At 33.2% G+C, this 21466-nt stretch overlaps 1 protein-coding gene across 1 annotated transcript in view; it reads right to left on the bottom strand.

The window, feature by feature from the left end:
- Positions 1-334: 334 nt before the first annotated feature.
- The window catches only part of LOC126889464 (sorting nexin-2-like), a 48838-nt gene continuing 27706 nt past the window's right edge, over positions 335-21466 (bottom strand). The window contains exons 6-9 of the mRNA XM_050657782.1: positions 18970-19176; positions 9788-10024; positions 9573-9725; positions 335-5405 (exon numbers count right to left, since the gene is read on the bottom strand). Coding sequence (XP_050513739.1) covers positions 5355-5405; positions 9573-9725; positions 9788-10024; positions 18970-19176 — 648 coding nt within the window. The 3' untranslated portion in view covers positions 335-5354. The remainder of the gene's footprint in view (positions 5406-9572; positions 9726-9787; positions 10025-18969; positions 19177-21466) is intronic.

Below are 21466 nucleotides of genomic sequence, written 5' to 3'. Positions count from 1 at the left end.
CTCTCTGAACGAACTGAAATATAAGACGTCTTTTGGTTTCGTTTTACAGCGAATTATATTAAATTTTTGTTAAATTTTTTAATCATGTAAATATTCTTTTTCTCATGAGCATCTTTCAGTGCGTCAAGAGTTTTTCGATTTCTTTCCAACGCATTAAATTGTATGTGACAGAAAAAAAGGCACGTCTGTGATTAGAGACATTTATAACATTTATTCTAGTTGTCGATAGATGGCGCTATAATCGAAAAAAAAATTACGAATTATATAATATATCTACGAATATAAGCTGTACAATTTATAAGACTATACAAATCAAAGAAAATACCATTTAAAAATACCAAATTGCAAATAAAATATGACAACTGTCAGATTTAACTAAAATGTCATGTTAGAATAAATGTTATAAATGTGTATTATCAATCACGGACTTTACCTAACATATTTCGTATATTAATGCATTACGCTTGGGCTAGGGATGGGAAAAACCTGCCGGTTTTAACTTAAAACCGGTTTTATCGGTTGTTTTTTTGTCCCGGTTTTAACTGGTTTTTTTTCTTTTTAAGTAATAACCGGTGAAAAACCGGATAAGTTATCTAAGAAAAAAAATCAGAAAAGAAATATTGTTTGCTTAAATTCATCAATAACTCTTGATTTGTTTAATGTTATATTCGTTATAACTAGGGTTACCATACGTCCGGATTTCATCCGGACAGTCCGGATTTGAAAGGCATGTCCGGATTGGCGTCCGGATATGAGAAATGTCCGGATTTTTTGCTTTACTAAAAAAAATGGAAAACACTTGGCCCAACGGTGGGAAATTTCATTCTGCGCAGCACCCAGTTAAGTTCTAGGTCTAAAGTATGTTAAAACATAGGTATATATGTATTTTAAACTGGCAAAGATTTTCGATGTTAGTTGCATATTGTAGCGAAACAGCTGTACTTTTAATTGTGCCATCTGCATTTCGCATATACAGTCTGTTTAATCGAAAATCTGACCACCCCAGAAACTCAGAAACCAAGAGCTTCTTCAAAATTAAAAAAAAATACGTAAATTTCTAATGGGAGGGGAACGAATTTTCCTGCAAAATTCATGTCCTCAAATGTAACCCTCCACTGCCCGGCATCAACCCCCACTTTTTTTTTTAATAGCAAGTGTGATCGAATGGTACATCACTTGAAAGGTATTTTTTTTTCTCTACACGACACTCATATTTTTTTTTTAATTTACATAACAAGTTACATAACAAGTTTGAAGATAATTTTGAACTTTACAAATGTATTATAAATTAGTTAAATCCAAAACTGTCTTTAAAGTTATTTAGCAAATTAAAAAAATAGAGGGTCGTGTAGAGAAAAAAAACTACCTTTCAAATGATGTGCAACTCGACTACACTTGCTAATTAAAAAACACTGGGGTCAGTAGGGGGTTACATTTGAGAGCATGAATTTTGCATGAAAATTCGTCCCCCTTCCAATACAAATTGACGTGTTTTTGTGAAGAAACTCTCAGTTTCTAAGTTTGTGTGGGGGGGGGGGGGGGTTAAATTTTCGTTGGAACACACTGTATGCACAATGTAGAGGTAGCAACACACAGTTAAATTCACATTTTAGATTTTCTACAACCCCTTGGACTACCTCTGTCCGGATTTGGCCTTAATAAATTATGGTAACCCTAGTTATAACTCACTAAAATAATATGTTTAAGAAATGTGATAAGCTGAATTGGCTGTTTTGATGAACTTGAAAATTAGCACCTCTTGTTTATTGAATTGGGGAATCCTAGCTAAAAGAGATATTAGTATCAATCATCTGTGCAGTCTGCATAGTTGTAATATATGTAATTGTATAGAGAGGCTATACCGACACAAACGAGAGTAAGCTTATATTTTATCATTAATAAATCCAGAAGAAAAAAATCATTCCTGTGAAATCACTTTAAAAAATGGAAAAAATTGAAGAGTTTTGTGTATGTTGTGTAAAAAGGAATTATTGTTTTTCAGAAATACAACGTTGCAAAAACATTTAGGACAATAATACATCCAATTCAGAAATTTAACAATGCTTCGTTATTTGTTTTTATTTTTGATGTTACATTTTTGTTTTTATAATTATTATACATATTGGTGCCAAGGTACCTAATTTCACTACCATTTGAAGGGCTTAATGTGAAACAATGACAAGCCACACATGAGTTCAAAAAGAGTTAGTGTTATTCTTGGTTAAATTAACAGTATAACAAGTCACTAACAAATTATCTCAGCCCTTCGTTAATAGATGGCCCGATAAATCTATGGCCACACTATTGCATAGGCCTAGTTTGTTCTAGTATCTACTCGACATAATGACAAGCCACATCAAAATGGCGAACATGGGCGGAAGCGTTTCGGATAATTATTGAGTTCTGACGATTTTAGAAAGAAAAATAGCAAAGTTGACTTGACATTCGATGACAGTGACCGTGACCCTGACTATGTACAATCTAGAAATGGCACAAGTAGTGAAAATCCAGCGATATGTAATTTTTTCCTAAATGTGGCTTGTCGCATTATTACCATTCAATATTAATGTAGTGGCTTATGACGTGGCTTGTTATATTATTGCATTTGGTTGTAGGATAATGAACAAAGTCCGTCAATAAAATCCAAACACACCCGTCAAAAATTCCAACAAGTTGATGGATACAAAGAAATAAACACTGTTTAACACCTATAGGGTTGAAACCACCCCGAACTCAGTCAATAATAGAAAATTCTGAATCTACATATGTATATCTAAAATTTGGGTATTTATTATTAATGTTATGATGTAACAAGCCACATTTTTTTTAAATAAAGGCTGTTTTTTCTTGAGTTTCAAGTAATTTGATTAGTATTGTTGTCAACTACAGCCCCATAGGGGGCATAGGGCATGATGCATGGAAATATCTAAACTAAAACAATTAAAGTTGTTACTGGATTTTTTAATATTATTTTTAACATTTAAAGTCAAATATCTCACTTTTACCTTTTTGAGGCTTGTCAGTGTTTCACATTAAGCCCTTCATTTGTATTTTGCAATTATTTGATATGATTTGGATCCGAAATTTTTATTGAGTTAGTTTATTATAACGGTAGGTCATAAATTAAATCATATATTTTGGGACCAAAAATAGATGGATTGAACCAAAAAAATTTACAGCCCTTTGAAGTTATCAAATGAAAATAGATTTTTTCCAATATATCGAAAACTGTTAGAGATTTTATATTGAAAATAGACATGTGGAGTATCACAAACTAAAGTGCAATGTAAATGTAACGTTGTTACCAATTGGGTGTTGAATATTGATTAAAATAACCGTAAACCGGTTTTTGGAATAACCGGTTTTTTTGATCGGTTATAACCGACAGGTTAAACCGTAAGTAAATAAAACCGGTTTAACCGAAAACCGGTGTTTTCTCAAAAACCGCCATCCCTAGCCTGGGCTGCACAGTCGCACAACTGACCATCCGAGTAACTTCGGCTCGATCGTGCCCTCAGCTGAACGTACCTCAGATAAAATCGGCTCGATCGTCTCACACCGAAGTGAAACAGTATTTGACACGTATCAAATTGAAGTCAACTCGAGGTTTAGGTGGTTTCCGAATTTTAAGTTATTCTAACTTCGACATTAATAAATATATTCTTATACAATTTAAGTCAATTGAAATACTTTTGAAGTATACCCTAAAAGTTTGAATTAAGCTTTTTAATTTTGTCAGCTTTGGATACTTGATAATATTTTAAACAATAGTTGAAATCAGAATAATTTTACAGTGGTGTACTAAATTTTATAGGGGTGTTTTAAATTCAAGTGTCACTTTATAATATAGCGGAAGGGACTAATTGAATGAATTAAGACGATTCCACACATATATATTTCTCCAAAAGGACAAATAATGGTACTGTCAAATTCCAAATTCGAGGATAAAAATTTCTGTATCTATTATACTATGTACCTGTTGCATATTTTAATTTATAGGACTTTTATTAATTAATTATAGTTATTAAGGTACCAAGGGTATTATAAGGATAATAACGCTTGAGGTCAATGGTGTATATACCAAAGACCGTTGGCCCGAGGGATATATACGTTGACCGAAAGCGTTATTATCTATAATACCCGTGGTGCCTTCAACGTTTAATGTCCGAATAAATTATTCTTTATATACAAAAAATTTGAATGAATTTTGAATTATTTAGTTTTCAAATAAGTACATTTACAAGCTATAGTCGTAACGTAATTGTGGTAACCATAGTTTTACTTAGGTTGTTATTTGTCAACTTGACAGTATTTGATTAGCTTTTTAAATTTAATATCCTAGGGCGTTATTTTTCCAAATAACGTCCTAGGACATTATATCATACTTAACTGACTTCGAAATCATGTCATTATTTGTCAAATAATATACCAGTCGGACATTAATAATATTAACACTACTCCCCGCTGATTACATGTATAAAATATCTTGACTTAAAAAGCAAAATGTTGAAGTTTCCTTAAAGTAATGGAGATCTTAGCAAATAGGAAAAATGTATATATATGCTAAATTTAAAAATCTAAATATTTACTATTCAGTAAATGATACTTTTAATGAATAATTTAATAATCATAACAGATCTACATCCCTTTATAAAATGTACATTTAAATATACATTTTTAGTATTTGTTTTTAGTTTTCTGAAAAATTTGCAGCAGTACTATTCATATAAATCATATACAGTGATGAGCGCGCTAATAACCGGCAAAATAGCACAAAAGATGGAAAACATATTAAGTTGTGAGATAAAAAGAAATGAAACTAGTCGAGCTGGTAAATTTAGCGATATTAACATATGAATTTACATTATATTGATTTTTTTCCCATCTTTACACGTATCAGATGAGTATGTCAACTAAAACTGTCACTGTGACAGTGGCAGTTGCCAAACTCATCCGATGCGTCTAAAGGTGGGAAACAATCAATATAATGTAAATTCATAGGTTAATATCGCTAAATTTCCCAGCTCGACTATTTCATTTCTTTTTATCTCACAACTTAATACGTTTTCCATCTTTTATGCTATTTTCCGGTTATTAGCGCGCTCATCACTGTATAGTGGAACCGTCTTAAAAAATAATCCCTTAATTAAAATTTGCTTGTGTAGACATTTGCCAATGATATCAATTCACAATAATAAGTTCTTCAAAATGTTTTCATCGATATTTACAGAAGAATAAAAATCAACATTGATAAAGAATATTGTGAGATTCCCGATTATCTACGTATGTTTCTATATTTCTGGAAATCTCCAATAGGAATGTACATGCTGCTATTCTTTACAAATATCCTCCAGTCAGGCAATCGCTTTGGCTTCTGGTAAAAATGCCTCCCAGTATTTAACAAGCTAAAACAATAAAATAGACAATAGTTAAGAATTTCTGGTATAGTCGGTTCGCTAAACTCAGACACAACTGGCTAGTGATTTTAGTAAGTAATTTTGCCAATTTGGTAAAATTGGCAAAAAAATAATTACTAAATAGTTAGAATTTTGCCAATTCTGGCAAAATTAACAAAATTACTAACTATTTAGTAATTATTTTTTTGCCAATTTTACGAAATTGGCAAAATTACTTACTAGAATCACTAGCCAGTTGTGTGAGTTTAGCGAACCGACTATACGAGGTTCTTAGTCCTCAATAGAGCGTATCCGCAGGTGACGGATGGGGAAATGCCTCCCAGATATGGAGGGTATCTACGAAATGAAATATTCGGTGCTCACCAATACTAGCAAAAGAAGAGGAAGCACTAGAGATCTAGAAAAATCACACAGGCCGATATGGTTTTTTGGTTTTGAATTTGATGTGTCCTTTTCTAATACGGGTACGTTGATTCTGAATATGAATTTGGTTTGATCCCATCACGTCAATATTTTTCACAAAATTAAAAAACTCCGTGAAAAATTTTGTACTAGACCAAAGAAGTATAATAATAATAGGCTCCCGATTTATACCGCTAACGCGGCTTTGAGATTATAGCAGGGTATGCTGCTATATCTAGGGCCTAATGAGACTATAAAGGAGTCTTCATCTTGGCTTCAAACTGACAGACTGAAATATGACATTTAAAGAATATTGACAAGACCTTGTAGGTAGGGAATTTTATATGTATACAGTTATTTTATATTGTAATTATTTTGGAATTTTTACAATATAAAATAACTGTATACACATAAAATACCCTACCTATTCGCGGTGTGCAAGTACTTGGAAGGGATACGCGAAACGATCGTGCGCGAATAGCGGAGAAATATTGCAACTTTCTTAAATAGTTCATATTGTCAATTGAAATTGTCAAATTGACGTACATTTCATACCTCTTGTCATTTAAGAAGAAAAATTATATATTGCTCCACAATATTGATATGATATGCAATTATTATATAAAGGTAAATTTAATTAATTGTATTTTGATTGCAGTACTGCATTTTAATAACTAATTTTATTTACTACATACAATTGTTTACGTTTAGATAACAGAACCTAAATCTTATTTTTTCTTCTTATTATTTTTTTTGGACTATGGCCTTGACAATTATCCATTAACCAGGACCATATGATTGGCCAATATAATCAAAAGTGCGAATAAAAGTGCAAAGCGTAGAAATAGGTGTCGCTTTTCCGAACTTGCACGGTCCCAATAAGGTCTTGTCAATATTCTTTCAATGTCATATTTCAGTCTGTCAGTGTGAAGCCAAGATGAAGACTCCTTTATAGTCTCATTAAATTTTTATATTCTTTTAACATCGACTTATTGTCGACATTGTTGTAGCCGAAATGGCCTAATTCTTGTATTACTAAGGTCTTTCGACCTAACTATGTAGCTAGTTCCAACTATTTTGGATCTAAAGTAAGTAACCACATGTTTTAACTTTTCCTAATTTTCTAACAGTCAAAATTTCAACTTAGCCTTTTTATACAGTGGTTTGCTTATTTTAGGTTTTCAACCTGATGATGGACTGATTAGTCCGAAAACGTTTGTGTTTTTTGTACTAGTGATGTACCCACTTCAATCCAATTTGGATCTTTTTAGATAAAATTTTTTAATAAATTTGAAGTGAAGTTTTACTTCTTTAGTGTTTTAACAATTTATATCTTTACGAAAGGTCTCGGGGGCCCCAGCTTAGCCCGGGCCCCTCTTCCAATGGCATTTTAGGTTTTATTACGCCGAAATAACTAATTTCCTAAGTAATAATTTAAATTGTTTTGTTAAGGTCTCGGGGGCCCCAGCTTAGCTCAGGCCTCAGGGGCCTCTGTTCTATTCCAATTGCATTTTAGTCGAAAAGACTAATTTCCCCAGAAAAAAAATTAAAACTTTATGTTGCGTTATTTTTAAAAGGTCTTTTTAAAATTGTGTCATTTGAAAATATTTTGTTGGGATCGGCTTTCAAAATACATATTTTTATTTTCCTATTTTCCTATTTATTTTCCAATTTTTGTCAAGCAATGTAATATCTCGGCCAATCAAAGGGGACTCCTGCGGGGCCCCCCTTGGCCGGGGGCCCCGGGGCACTGGCCCGGTTGACCCAATGGTAGTTACGGCCCTGCATTGTTAGTTAAAAAGAGTTTACATTGATTATTCTGACCGGACAAAATAACTTAGTTAAAACATATTTAAAGGGAATATAAAATATCTACATAAAGAAATAAGCCAAAAACGCCAATTGGCTGGGAGACTGATGGGTCATTCCATATCAATTCAACACACCTAATTTCCGCCCCCTCTTCAGATTTGGTTATAATTTGGAATACCCACAGTGGCTAATAAAAGAAACAACAATACAAAATTTTAAATTTTTATTTCATGCCGTTTCCGAAATATGGTTATGTAAAATTTTCCAAAATGGTCCAAAACACCCCGATCATACTTTATTGGAATGGTTGCAGAAGCTGACCTAATTGAGCTAGAATGCTGGGAGAGGTGTCATTTTGCAGCATTTTTAAAGCTCTTTACAGTGATATATACAGCATGATCCTACGATAAACAAGTTTTTCTCAAACAAAAACAATATATTTTGAAAGTTTTTTTCCAAAAAGTACATAATTTAAAATTTTCATAATATTCCTACAAATACGTAGTACTGTTTTTAATAACATATAAACATTTTATCATGGGATGGTGATGGGTTCAACATAAAAAAAATAAATTTCACACATACAGTATGGTGCAAATGAAAGGAATAAATTCGTAATGTCATAAGTTGGCAACTTTGGAAAAATTCCGAAACAGGTTCATTTTTATTTTTAAATTGTATATTTTTGGCATATGTATCATACTAGTGACGTCATCCATCTGGGCGTGATGACGTAATCGATGATTTTTTAAATGAGACTATAGGTCGTGTGTTAGCTCATTTGAAAGGTTATTCAATTCTCTATTCAGTAATATAAACAATAACATAATTATTTATACAGGGTGACAAAAAAAGTTTTTTTAATTAAACTAATTGACAAAAAAGAAGAATGAATGTAATTTATCTGTTTCTGGCAACAGTAAAATATATTTTAAATTAAATAAATTACATACATTCTTCTTTTTTTTTGTCAATTAATTTAATTAAAAAAAGTTTTTGCCCCACTGTATAAATAATTATATTATTGTTTATATTACTAAATAGAGAATTGAATAACCTTGCAAATGAGCTAACACACGACCTATAGTCTCATTTAAAAAATCATCGATTACGTCATCGCGCCCAGATTGATGACGCCCAGATGTAGTATGATACATATGCCAAAAAATTACAATTTAAAAATAAAAATCGACCTGTTTCGGGATTTTTCCTTAAAGTTGCCAACTTGCGACATTACGAATTTATTCCTTTCATTTGCACCATACTGTATATGTGAAATTTATTTTTTTTTATGTTAAAAACATCGCCATCCCATGATTACATTTTTATATGTTATTAACAACAGTACTATGTACTTTAGGAATATTATGAAAATTTTAAATTATGTACTTTTTGGAAAAAACTTAATCAAAATATTTTTATTTGTTTGAGAAAAACTTGTTTATCGTAGCATCATGCTGTATATATCACTGTAAAGAGCTTTAAAAATGCTGCAAAATGACACCTCTTCCAGCATTCTAGCTCAATTAGGTCAGCTTCTACAACCATTCCAATAAAGTATGATCGGGGTGTTTTGGACCATTTTGGAAAACTTTACATAACCATATTTCGGAAACGGCATGAAATAAAAATTTAAAGTTTTGTATTGTTGTTTCTCTTATTAGCCACTGTGAGTATTCCAAATTATAACCAAATCTGAAGGGGGGGGGGGCGGGACGAGATCTGAAAGAAGGAGACTGGATGGATAGAAAACATGGAATTATAATTTGAAGTTGCACCTTCTGCAAAACTTGGAAAATGCAAGTAACTGGTCTAAAGCAATCTTTTATTGGAACGAAAAGGATGAGTAAGTTTAGACACAGACCTGTAACGTAGTAACATTTGCTCTTCTATAAAAACGTGTTAAGTGACACAAATACCACACATCACGGTTGTACATACCTGGGCTTGGTGTTCCATATGATTCTCTAAATACTTGATAAACATAGTTTTAAATTCTTGGACTCTGCACTTCTCAAACCTTTCCATTTCTTTCTTTATCATCTGAGATATTCTATCGAAGTTTTCTTGTCCCCGTTCGACTTTGGACTCCCACTAAAAAGCAACGAATAAAGTACTTAATACAAATATTAAACAGGTAACGTAAACTAACATACCTCGACAAGTTCTGCATTGGTTTGTTCCGCTTTATCATTTCCTCCTGCAATTTTCACCTTTGCTTTGTTTTCTCTCTTTTTGGCCAACATTTGCTGAGCGTGCTGCCAATGTTGGAACAACTTAGTTCTCTCGTGGAAGGCATCCCTTACTGCACCCAACAAACCCAAATAATCTTTGAGTAATTCGCAAAATATAAAGAAATCCGTATTGGCTTGTTCTATGTGAAGGGCTTCAACCTAAGGAAAAAGAATTGGTTAACCTTGTAGAAAATCCATGACATAGTAATCTGAATGTAGAAATAGTATGATTAGTTCTTTTTAAACATGTCATAAGGAGCGGGGAACCCTCGAAAAATATTGTCACTTTCTATCTAAATACACTCGGGTGCAAAAAAATCGATCCACTTAAAAATTTGGTCAATTTGATGTCACGAATTTCCTAAACCAGTTGTCCGATTTAAGTGATTTTTTTACCATGTTATAGCCTTATTCATGAACAATATCGCTGTAATAATATTGTTGCTAAACAGGTAAACTGTAATTGTGTACAGGGTGTACGAATCAAATTGTGATTTTTTCTCAAAGTTTGCATCACCCTGTGGACTATTCTAGCATTTATAAAGTACTGAAATTAAAACCCAACTATACGCTGTGAGCTCGTACGTAGAGGGGATATTTACAAATTCGCGAACGCCAGTAGTGACAAGTTTGTAAACGTTTACTGGAAATTTGACATAAATGTCAAAGTGATTAATTTAAAATTAAAATTAAAAACATTAATTATAAACAATATTAGTTGGTCAAAGCTGTGGTATATATTTTTACCTTAAATATACTTACGTTTTAAATACTGAATTTAAGTTTTTTTAATGTTCCGTAATATCTAATTATAAATAATCTATTATAATCTTAGCGCCATCTACACGATTATTGTCAAAGTATCCGAAGTAAGAAATTGATATTTTATCAATAGAACGTCAAAATGATTAGAAAAATCTTAAAAAAATCGATTACAATTTAATTACTTTTTTGCGTTGTAAATATTAAGCGATAACAATTAAATAATAAATTTAAAAATTACCGGTAAAAGTTGAATTAGTAACTGCTAGGAGCGACACCAGCGAAGCTCAGACCGTATAGCCTCAGGTTTTCTAAACATTCTGTTTTTAGATTCATTCGCTTATGTTAGATAATAAAAAAGTTAGGTACTTTAACAACTGGCCATATTCGTCACCAGTACAGGGTGTTTCTAAATAAGTGCGACAAACTTTAAGGGGTAATTTTAAATGAGAAAGTAATGACAGTTTGCTTTATAATCATACGTCCGCAAACACTTCGTTTCCGAGATAAGGGATGTACAATTTTTTTTTACAAACTGACGATTTATTTATTGCTTTAAAACCAGTTCAGATATGCAAATGAAATTTGGTGGGTTTTAAGACGTAGTTATTGCACATTTTTTGACATGCAATTAAGAATATAATATTCACCATTGGCGCGCAAACGGGTATTATGACCGATCATATTACCCGTATGCACGCCAATGGTGAAAATAAAATTTTTTAATTGTATGTAAAAAAAAGAGAAGGGAAAATTATATAAAAAGTGGCAAGAAACCAGATCGGACATAGGATCTTCAAAACTATATGGTCGCCAAAAAGGAAGCGAAAGGAGCAGTAGCAAAAGCTAAAGCAGAAGCGTATTCAAACCTATACGATCAACTTGATACCAGGGAAGGCGAAGCAAAGATATATAAAATAGCCAAACAGAGAGCAAAGAAAGCAAGAGATTTTAATCAGATTAGATGTATCCGTGATGAAAATAATAAAATACTAATTCACGAAAAGGATGTCAAAAAGAGATGGAGAAATGAGAGATGGAAAAAAGTTTAATGTCGTTGAAAAAAAGTTTAGTTGTTGTATTTGTCCCATGCCAACTCAAAATTTCTGCTAAATCAAAGAAGAAAAAGCAGATTGTTTATTGATAGACAGTTACTCCTAGCGTGAATTTTTTTTTATCTTATCATGTTTTTCCCACACCAACCAAAATTGCCAGTTAACTAAAGAAGAAGAAGAAGAATCAAACTGTACAATGTACTAACTCCAAATTGTAAGTGAATAAGGGATTTTTCCCTTATTCCGCGACGATGAGCTGGCCAAATACCCAAGTAGGTGGAGGCCAATAAACTAAAGAAGAAGAAGAAGAAGAGATGGAGAAATTATTTTGACAGTCTATTAAATGAAGAATTTGACAGACAGCCTGTGGAGTTAACGGAGACAGTAACAGCAATGGTTACCAGAATAACAATCGAGCAAGTGGCTCAAGCGCTTCAAAAAATAAAGAAAGGAAAAGCAGTCGGACCAGATGATATTCCTGGGGAAGTATGGAGAGCATTGGAAGAGATAGGAACAAGTTGGCTAGCAGGTCTATTTAATAGAATTATGGAAGTTGGACAAATGCCAGACGAATGGAGAAGCAGTATATTAGTACCTGTCTACAAAAACAAGGGAGACATACAACAATGCACAAACTACAAGGCTATAAAACTACTTAGCCACTCCATGAAAATATGGGAGAGTAATTGATAGACGGATACGTGAAGAAACCGAAATATCCGATAATCAATTTGGCTTTATGCAGGGCAGATCAACAACAGATGCAATTTTCATTGTAAGGCAACTGATGGAAAAATACAGGAATAAAGAGACCAACGCTCATATGGTATTCATTGATCTTGAGAAAGCATATGATAGAGTTCCTCGAGAGGTTCTGTGGTGGGCACTCAATAAGAAAGGAGTCCCTGGCGAATATGTAAAGATTGTGAGAGATATGTATGAGGGAGTAACAACTAGTGTTAGGACCGGTGTGGGAGAGACTGATAAATTCCAGGTGAAAGTAGGATTGCACCAAGGCTCGGTGCTTAGTCCTTATTTATTCTCATTAGTTTTGGACCACATAACAGCGAAACTACAGGGTAGTATTCCATGGTGCCTAATGTATGCTGATGATGTAGTGTTAATAGGAAATAGTGAAAGAGATTTAGAACAAAAACTGGAACAGTGGAGACAAGCTCTGGAGGAAAAAGGTTTAAAACTTAGTAGGACAAAAACATAGTATTTGAAATGTTCATTTAAAGATGGAGTTACTACAAATAAAATGGTATCTTTGGATGGTGAAATGATCGTGAAAAGTAATAGTTTTAAGTACCTAGGATCGGTATTACAGAGTAATGGAGAAATAGATGGAGATGCATGCAGTAGAATTAGGGCTGGATGGATGAAGTGGAAAGAAGCGAGTGGTGTGTTGTGTGACAGAAAAATTCCAATGAAGCTGAAGGGAAAATTCTATAAAACAGCCATAAGACCGGCTATGATGCACGGAACTGAATGTTGGGCAGTGAAAAAGAAAGAGGAACAACGAATGCATGTGGCGGAAATGAGAATGCTTAGATGGATGAGTGGAGTGACAAAGAAGGATAAAATTAGAAATGAGTATATTAGGGGAAGTCTAGGTGTGGCACCAATTGATGCCAAAATGAGAGAGCATAGGTTAAGATGGTTTGGTCATGTTCAACGTCGAGACGTTAATCACCCAATACGAAGAATAGCTGAAGTGCAGATTCCTGGAAGGAGTAGGAGAGGAAGACCAAAGAAGACCTGGGGGAGACGATAAGGCAGGACATGTTGGTAAAGGGGATTAACATTGATATGACCCAAGATATAATTGTGTGGAGAAATGCAATTAGGGAAGCCGACCCCGCATAGGGATAAGGCAAAGAGAATGATGATGAATTGTATGTAAAAAAATGTGCAATAACTACTTCTTAAAACCCACCAAATTTCATTTGCATATCTCAACTGGTTTTAAAACAATAAATAAATCGTCAGTTTGCAAAAAAAAAATTGAACATCCCGTATGTCGGAAACGAAGCGTTTGCGGACGTATGATTATATAGCAAACTGTCATTATTTTCTCATGTAAAATTACCCCTTATGGGGCCCACGCCCCACAGGGGGGCAATTTGATTGTTAAGGGGCGCAATTCGAATATGGACCCGACACGAGTTTAACCCTTTCCTTCCGGGCCATTTAATTGCAATGCTAGATTTCGGTGAAGAATATTAAAGTCTCTATTTACTTCTCATACTTCAACTAATAATCGTATGTTTGAGGCTAGTTATCAGATATGGGAGAATTTAACAAAACCGTCAATATCAGCATTTCTTAAAACGGTTCTTGAAAACGATATCAAAGATGTAAAAGCTATGTCAGTAAAATACTGTTAGTGGAAGAATAGACGGAATGGGTGAAGATATTGAAAAACAACTTGTTGAAAAGCTGAAAACAAGAAATTTCTCAGTGCAAATGACTGAATCAACTTTGAGAGACATTGAGACAGTATTGATAACTTGTGCTGCTGATGGATTGATGGGCAATAAAATGGCTGCTTAAAATTCAGAAAGATGCAAATCCAGGAATGATTCTTGTACATTGTGTTATTCATAAGGAAATCTTGGTAGCTTAAAACATCTCACCTGTTCTAAATGAAGTATTCATTACGTTCCGTAATAAAGTGTGTTAATGATATTAAATCTAATGCCAAATGTGAGCATCTCTTGAAGCTATTTTGTGAAGAACAAAATAAAGACCACGTGAGACTTTTACTTCATACTGAAGTAAGATGGCTATCTGAAGGGAACTGCTTCAAAATATTTATGGAACTCTTTGCTTCTGTTAACGATTTTTTAAATGACAAACCTGAAATGAAGTATCTGTTCACAATCGATGGTAAAGCATTTGTGAATTATTTAGTGGAAATCTTTAAAACCAATTGTATTAAATATGCAACTTCGAGGAACAAATAAAACTCTTGTCGATGCAAAGCGAATATACATATTTGGTTTCATTGTCATTACCCATATTGAGTTATGTGACAAACATACTAACAACAAAACCTTTGAACAGTTGCATTGGCTCCAAAAGTGTGAAGTAACTGATACTTCTTTACTTGTTATTGTCAATTATCAGAATATTCTATTGGCTGATTTAAAATAAAGATTTTTGATATAAAACAAATTGATTTTCCAAGATGGATGATGCAGCCAATATTCGTGGATTTGTCTGATGATATCAAATATGCAGTATTAAGAAGGACTCGCAGAATTGCAAAATGATGAGTCAGTTTTTTATTTTATAAAAATTGACTGATTTACTGCTAAAGGAAAATTGGTTGGACATAACAAAACGTGGAGACTTGAGACTGAAGCTAACCAAATTCGAACCTAATATAAAATCTCTGTTCAGCAAGCAGCAAAAATCAAGCGCAAGGATCTCACTAAATTAAAGTAGGAAAACATTTATTAAAATTATTTGGAATTTGAATTTTGTTTTGAAAATTTAACTGTGTTTCTTTAACAATTTACTAGTGATTTCTTCCTAAAATCTATCATTAAGTTTCGTAAGTCAATAATTAAATTTTTTATATTAAAAATGATTGTTACATAGGGAGGAATAAGAATTTTATAAAGGCAAAGGTGGGGCATGACACAAAAAAGGTTGGGAAACATTGCCTTAAAGTTTGTCGACTTATTTAGAAACACCCTGTACTGATGACGAACATGGCCAGTTGTTAAAGTACCTAACTTTTTTATTATCCAACATAAGCGAATAAATCTAAAAAAAGAATGTTAAGAAAACCTGAGGCTATAGTTGGGTTTTAATTTCAGTATTTTATAAATCCTAAAATAGTCCAGAGGGTGATGCGAACTTTGAGAAAAAAAAACACAGTTTGAATCGTACACCCAGTATACAATGACAGTTTACCTGTCTAGCAACAATATTATTACAGCGATATTGCTAATGAATAAGGCTATAACATGGTAAAAAATCACTTAAATCGGACAACAGGTTTAGGAAATTCGAGCATCAAAAATGACCAAATTTTTAAGTGGATCGATTTTTTGCACCTAAGTGTAGTTAGTGAATTGTAAAAATACAATGGTTAAACAAACTGAAAAGTCTAAGATGCAGAATTCACCATTATAATAAAAATTAAAATGGTAAATAGTTATCTGAAACTTTTCTTGTTTAATTGGAAGTTCGTTCTGGTACATCCGTAATCTGCGACTTTTACAATTTATAAGACAGCAGACGACGAATATAGAAAACAAAATGGACTCTACTATATGCAGTCACATTTCGTTCTCATTCGTCTAGGACTAGGAGAAGGCCAGAAAGAAACTTCCTAGTACTCAAATCTGAGTAAAGATAGAAAAGTAAAAGATGGTTTTTGCTTGTTTTCGATTCAGAGGGATGCACAATCCCTGGACAGCTGTTTCTGCCTTACAGGCTTCCTCAGCAGAGCTAGCGTGCACACATCTGAAACGAAAACCAGCCAGCCCATCTATTTAAGGGAAATTTCAAAGATCATTTCAAATTTCCATTGGGACGCAATGCAGCGACATCTCTAAACAAACTGAAAAGTCTCAGATGCAAAAAAAGTTTCAGATTTAAATAACTATTTACCATTTTAATTTTTATTATAATGGTGAATTCTGCATCCGAGACTTTTCAGTTTGTTTAAGAGATGTCGCTGAATTGCGTCCCAATGGGGATTTTAATGATCTTTAAAATTTCCCTTAAATATATGAACTGGCTGGTTTTCGCTTCAGAGGTGTGCACGCTAGCTGTGCTGAGGGAGCCTGTAAGGCAGAAACAGCTGTCTAGGGATTGTGCATCCCTCTGAATCGAAAACAAGCAAAAACCATCTTTTACTTTTCTATCTTTACTCAGATTTGAGTACTAGGAAGTTTCTTTCTGTCCTTTTCCTAGACGAATGAAAACGGAATGTGACTGCATATAGTAGAGTCCTTTTTGTTTTCTATATTCGTCGTCTGCTGTCTTATAAATGGTAAAAGTCGCAGATTAAGGATGTACCATAGTGTAGGAAACAGAGGTTGAACCTCGCAAAATGGACACAAGTCCGGTTTTATTTTTTTTCTGATATATCAAGGGGTGCTTATTATGAGACTAACTTTTGCTTAAAAAATTTCGCCCCGGAACCCCCCTTTTCATCCCTTTAAAGGGGGTAATTTGTGGATTTTGCAAAACGTAGCCCTTCCTGTAAGTTTTGAAAAAAATTTACTTAATTTCCTACTATTTATTTCCCGACAGCATATGTATATCACCCACCGTTTAGCGGGGGTGGCGTCCCAAAGTTGACAAATTTTTAAAAAAGATGTTTTTAAAAAAATATATTTTTCCCTCAAGAAGAAACCCTGCGGCAATTAATCACAAATAAGGGGCTGATTTTTTCGTATAGGTTTTATTTAAGGGCAATTGCAATTTTTTTAATTACAGGGTGTTACGTTTAAAAAAACCCCTTTTTATACCATCTGAACCGCCTATGCTAAAATAAAAAAATTTTCAGCGGTTATCCATGTACTGGTTTTCTTTACATATTTGTATAATGTACCCTCATTTTTTTCCCGGAACCACCCCAAAAAAAGGAGAATTAATAAAGAAAGTGATTTTCTTGGAATCCTTCACACAACATGCCCTTTATTAAAATGCTTCGTATACCATTTTGTGCACGTTCTTATGCAAATAAGTGTCCATGCATGGACACCAAAAGCGATTTCTTGATACAACCCCTCTAGCCAAATAAAAAATAAATAAAGGGGGAATTGAAAATTTTTTTTTGCTTTTTGACCCATATGAACATATGCTCCATCGATAGGGTTTTTCATAAATATACAATATGATTATAGCAACATCCCTGCGAAAACTTGAATCCTACTATCCTTGAAAATAAACTTCAGAAACTACCCCTATCCCTTGGAGAGCATGTTTTTACGATTTTCTCATTACCTATGCATTTTTTTTAAACAAAACTTATACAGAATTAAAGACCACTATTTTCTCTACAAATAAGGTCCTATGCATTTTTTTCGTATAAGCAACCGTTACGGCACAGTGGCGCCGCAAACCTAAGAAATGCTTTGGCGGGCTCCAGTTTTTGTTTTTTTTTTTCGTCACCTATTCATTTTATTGATAAAGTACTTATGGAAAATAAAAGAACACACTGTCTGCTACACATTATGACCTATGCATATTTTATTTTCTTTGCACCCTAAAGCCACAGTGGTGGCCCAATTTCAATTTTTGATTATTTTCTTTATTAATTCTCCTTTTTTTGGGGTGGTTCCGTGGAAAATATGGGGGTGCATTATACAAATTTGTAAATAACACCAGTACATGGATAATCGCTGAAAGTTTTTTTTACTCTAGCAGAGGCGGTTCAGATGGTATAAAAAGGGGATTTTTAAAATGTAACACCCTGTAATTAAAAAAAAATTGCAATTGCCCTTAAATGAAACCTATACCAAAAAATCAGCCACTTATTTGTGAATAACTGTCGCAGGATTTCTTCTTAATTTTCATTACAGTTAGGGAAAAATATTTTTTTTAAAACATCTTTTTTAAAAATTTGTCAACTTTGGGGCGCCACCCTTGCTAAACGGTGGGTGATAGACATATGCTGTCGGCAAATAAATAGTAGGAAATATAGTCCTCTTCATTTTACTATTAAGTAAATTTTTTGCAAAACGTACAGGAAGGACTACGTTTCGCAAAAACCACAAATTACCCCCTTTAAAGGGATGAAAAGAGGGGTTCCGGGACGAAATTAAAAAAAGGTTAGTCTCATAATAAGCACCCCTTGATATACCAGAAAAAAAAATAAAATCGGACTTGTGTCCATTTTGCGAGGCCAACCTCTGTTTCCTACACTACCAGAACGAACTTCCAACAAGAAAAGTTTCAGATTTAAATAACTATTTACCATTTTAATTTTTATTATAATGGTGAATTCTGCATCTGAGACTTTTCAGTTTGTTTAAGAGATGTCGCTGAATTGCGTCTCAATGGGGATTTCAATGATCTTTGAAATTTCCCTTATATAGATGGGCTGGCTGGTGTTCGCTTCAGACGTGTGCACGCTAGCTCTGCTGAGGAAGCCTGTAAGGCAGAAACAGCTGTCCAGGAATTGTGCATCCCTCTGAATCGAAAACAAGCAAAAACCGTCTTTTACAATGGTTAAAATTAAAAGCTTCCAGTCATAAAGAAATTCCTATCTTCTTGACAGTTGTTTCTGACTATTAACTAAAAAAAATAATAAATTACCTTCTCTTCTGTATCAGCCAGCTGAGACAGAGCTCTAGAAAGAGAATTATGATCTTCACAAGCACTCAACATAGCAGCAGATCTGGAAACACCATTAGTTAGATTGGCTAATTCTTTTCTGTAAGACACCATTGCTTCAACGCTAGCATGAAGTTTTCTCAACTGCATTTCAAGCGCTTCTACATGATTTAATTTCTCTTCGAACCACTAGAACGATAGAAAAGTATTGTTTTTAACGATATATTGCACATAATTTGTATATACATATATAGGGTGTCCCAAAAGTAGCGGAACGGTCGAATATTTCACGAAATAAACATCGTATCGAAAAACTGAAAAATACGTGTTTAATAATTTTCAAAAATCTATCGAATGACACCAAACACGACCCCCCACTCCCCGCCCTGGAGGTGGAGTGGGGGGTAACTCCAAAAAACAAGTAACATTTATTCGAAACATTTTTTAGAATTGATGATAGATGGCGCTAATAAACGTATTTTTCCGATTATAGCGCCATCTATCAAAAATTCTAAAAAATGTTTCGAACAAATGTTACTTATTTTTTTATGGGGAATTCAAATCTGCAATAAAAAATGGAGATACCCATTTAATATTTTATAGTTACCCCCCCCCCCTTCCCATGTTATTCGTTAGTTTTTAAAAAAATCTTAAACACGTATTTCTTGGTTTTTCATTTCGAAGTGTATTTCTCGAGATATTAGACCGTCTATAATTTACCAATGGTATCACGACAAATCGTTTTTTCCGATTATAGCACCATCTGTCCACAATTCGAAAAAATATCTCGAATAAAAGTTTCTCACTTTTACGTAAGGAAAGCACATCTGCAATAAAAACTGGGGGTTTTCATTTAATATTTTAAAGTTACCCCCCACCCCATCTCCAGGGGGTGGAGTGGGGGGTCGTGTTTGCTGTCATTCAATAGATTTTTAAAAAATTATTGAAAATTTCTTTTTTAGTTTTTCGATCCGATGTTTATTTCGAAAAATATTTAACGTTTCAATTACTTTTGGGGCACTCTGTATAATTGGAAATTAACGGAACGAATATATATAATATGTATTGAAAAAATATAAATTAGGGTAAAAAAATTCATTTAGTTGGGTTTTGGTCGGTTCCATTTTAATGAGTGCAATCAATGCTCTTTTATACAGGGTGTTTCATTGAGAAATGGAAATACTTAAATGGTGAATAGAGATCACTGAGGCGGTTCTAGATATACTACATTTACTGCCTTACCGATTTCTATAAGCGAGTTACAGGGTGTTTTATCAATTTTGGCCATTTCTTTCTGGGCCCAGAACTTTAGAACCACCTTGTATATATATTTCTTTGATATTTGGTACACATATGTTTAATTTAGAACCCAAACCACCCAACTACTAATCACAAGAAAAATCCAGGTCCAGATTAAAAAAATATAAGTTCATTGTAACCTTGAAACAACACCCTGTACATTCAAATTTTCAAAATCTGTTTGCATATTTGAAAAGAGCACAAAAAAGTAAGTATAATGGTTCGCTTCAATTTTTTGGCCGGACAATTTATTGACTTTAATTTTGAAGTTATATTGAAATTTTTAAGAAATCTGAGATTTAAGTCAAAAAACATTGAAATGTCGTTTATTTTGAAAAATATTTTCGGGTCGCCGGTGACCCCACCTTGTGAAAATCGTTCCACTAATTTTATCCTGTGGTTCTAGGGTTAATAACTTTTTTTAATAGCGATAACAAAATCCTATTTCCACATTTATTTTTAGAAAACAATTATCCTTAAAGAATTTTTCAATATATTTTATGTCTACCAATGCATAAATGTTTGCATATTTGAAATCTATCAAATTCTATTCTAGTTATTGTATGACTCATGTTCATTTACTTTACTATTGTTATTGGGGTATAACTTTCATCCAGATAAAATGTTTCGCTTTCATACATTTTTTTGTAAATATACCTAAACTGTTTGTTTTTCCAGTTAGTCACTATGATAACAGTAAATAAAAAGATAATATTCCCATAAGAGATTACAACTAATCTACAATAAACAAGTTTCAAACAATATCAACAAAGTTTTACAATGAAATATTAATTGAATAGGTACTACATTTATATTGTTTGTAAATACCAAAATTATACTAGAAACTTTAAAAAGAAAGGAAAGCCAGTTACCAATTTATCAAATAGACAGTTCAATGGAATAGAGAATTTGACGCTTTCAAAGCGTTTAAATTTTTCTCTATCCCGTCCATCAGTTCCAAAATTGAATAGATGCAGCTCAGTTGAAAAGTCTGTCAAGGGAAAAGAATAACACAGACAATGTGTTCTTGTCTTTATCCTTATAAACTGGAACTAGAAAACTCTAACATCGATAAAAAGTAGGTTAGACTTGAGAGCTATTAAACCCTTAAGGTACTAGTACACTTTAGAAGACCAAAAATAAGCATTTTTTTCAAGATTTTTTTCCTCGGAACCTTTAT

This window comes from Diabrotica virgifera, chromosome 8 (genome assembly GCF_917563875.1).
Source record: "Diabrotica virgifera virgifera chromosome 8, PGI_DIABVI_V3a".
Classification (NCBI taxonomy): domain Eukaryota; kingdom Metazoa; phylum Arthropoda; class Insecta; order Coleoptera; family Chrysomelidae; genus Diabrotica; species Diabrotica virgifera.
Note: the sequence above shows the minus strand (reverse complement) of the source record. Positions and strands in the feature narration are given on the sequence as shown.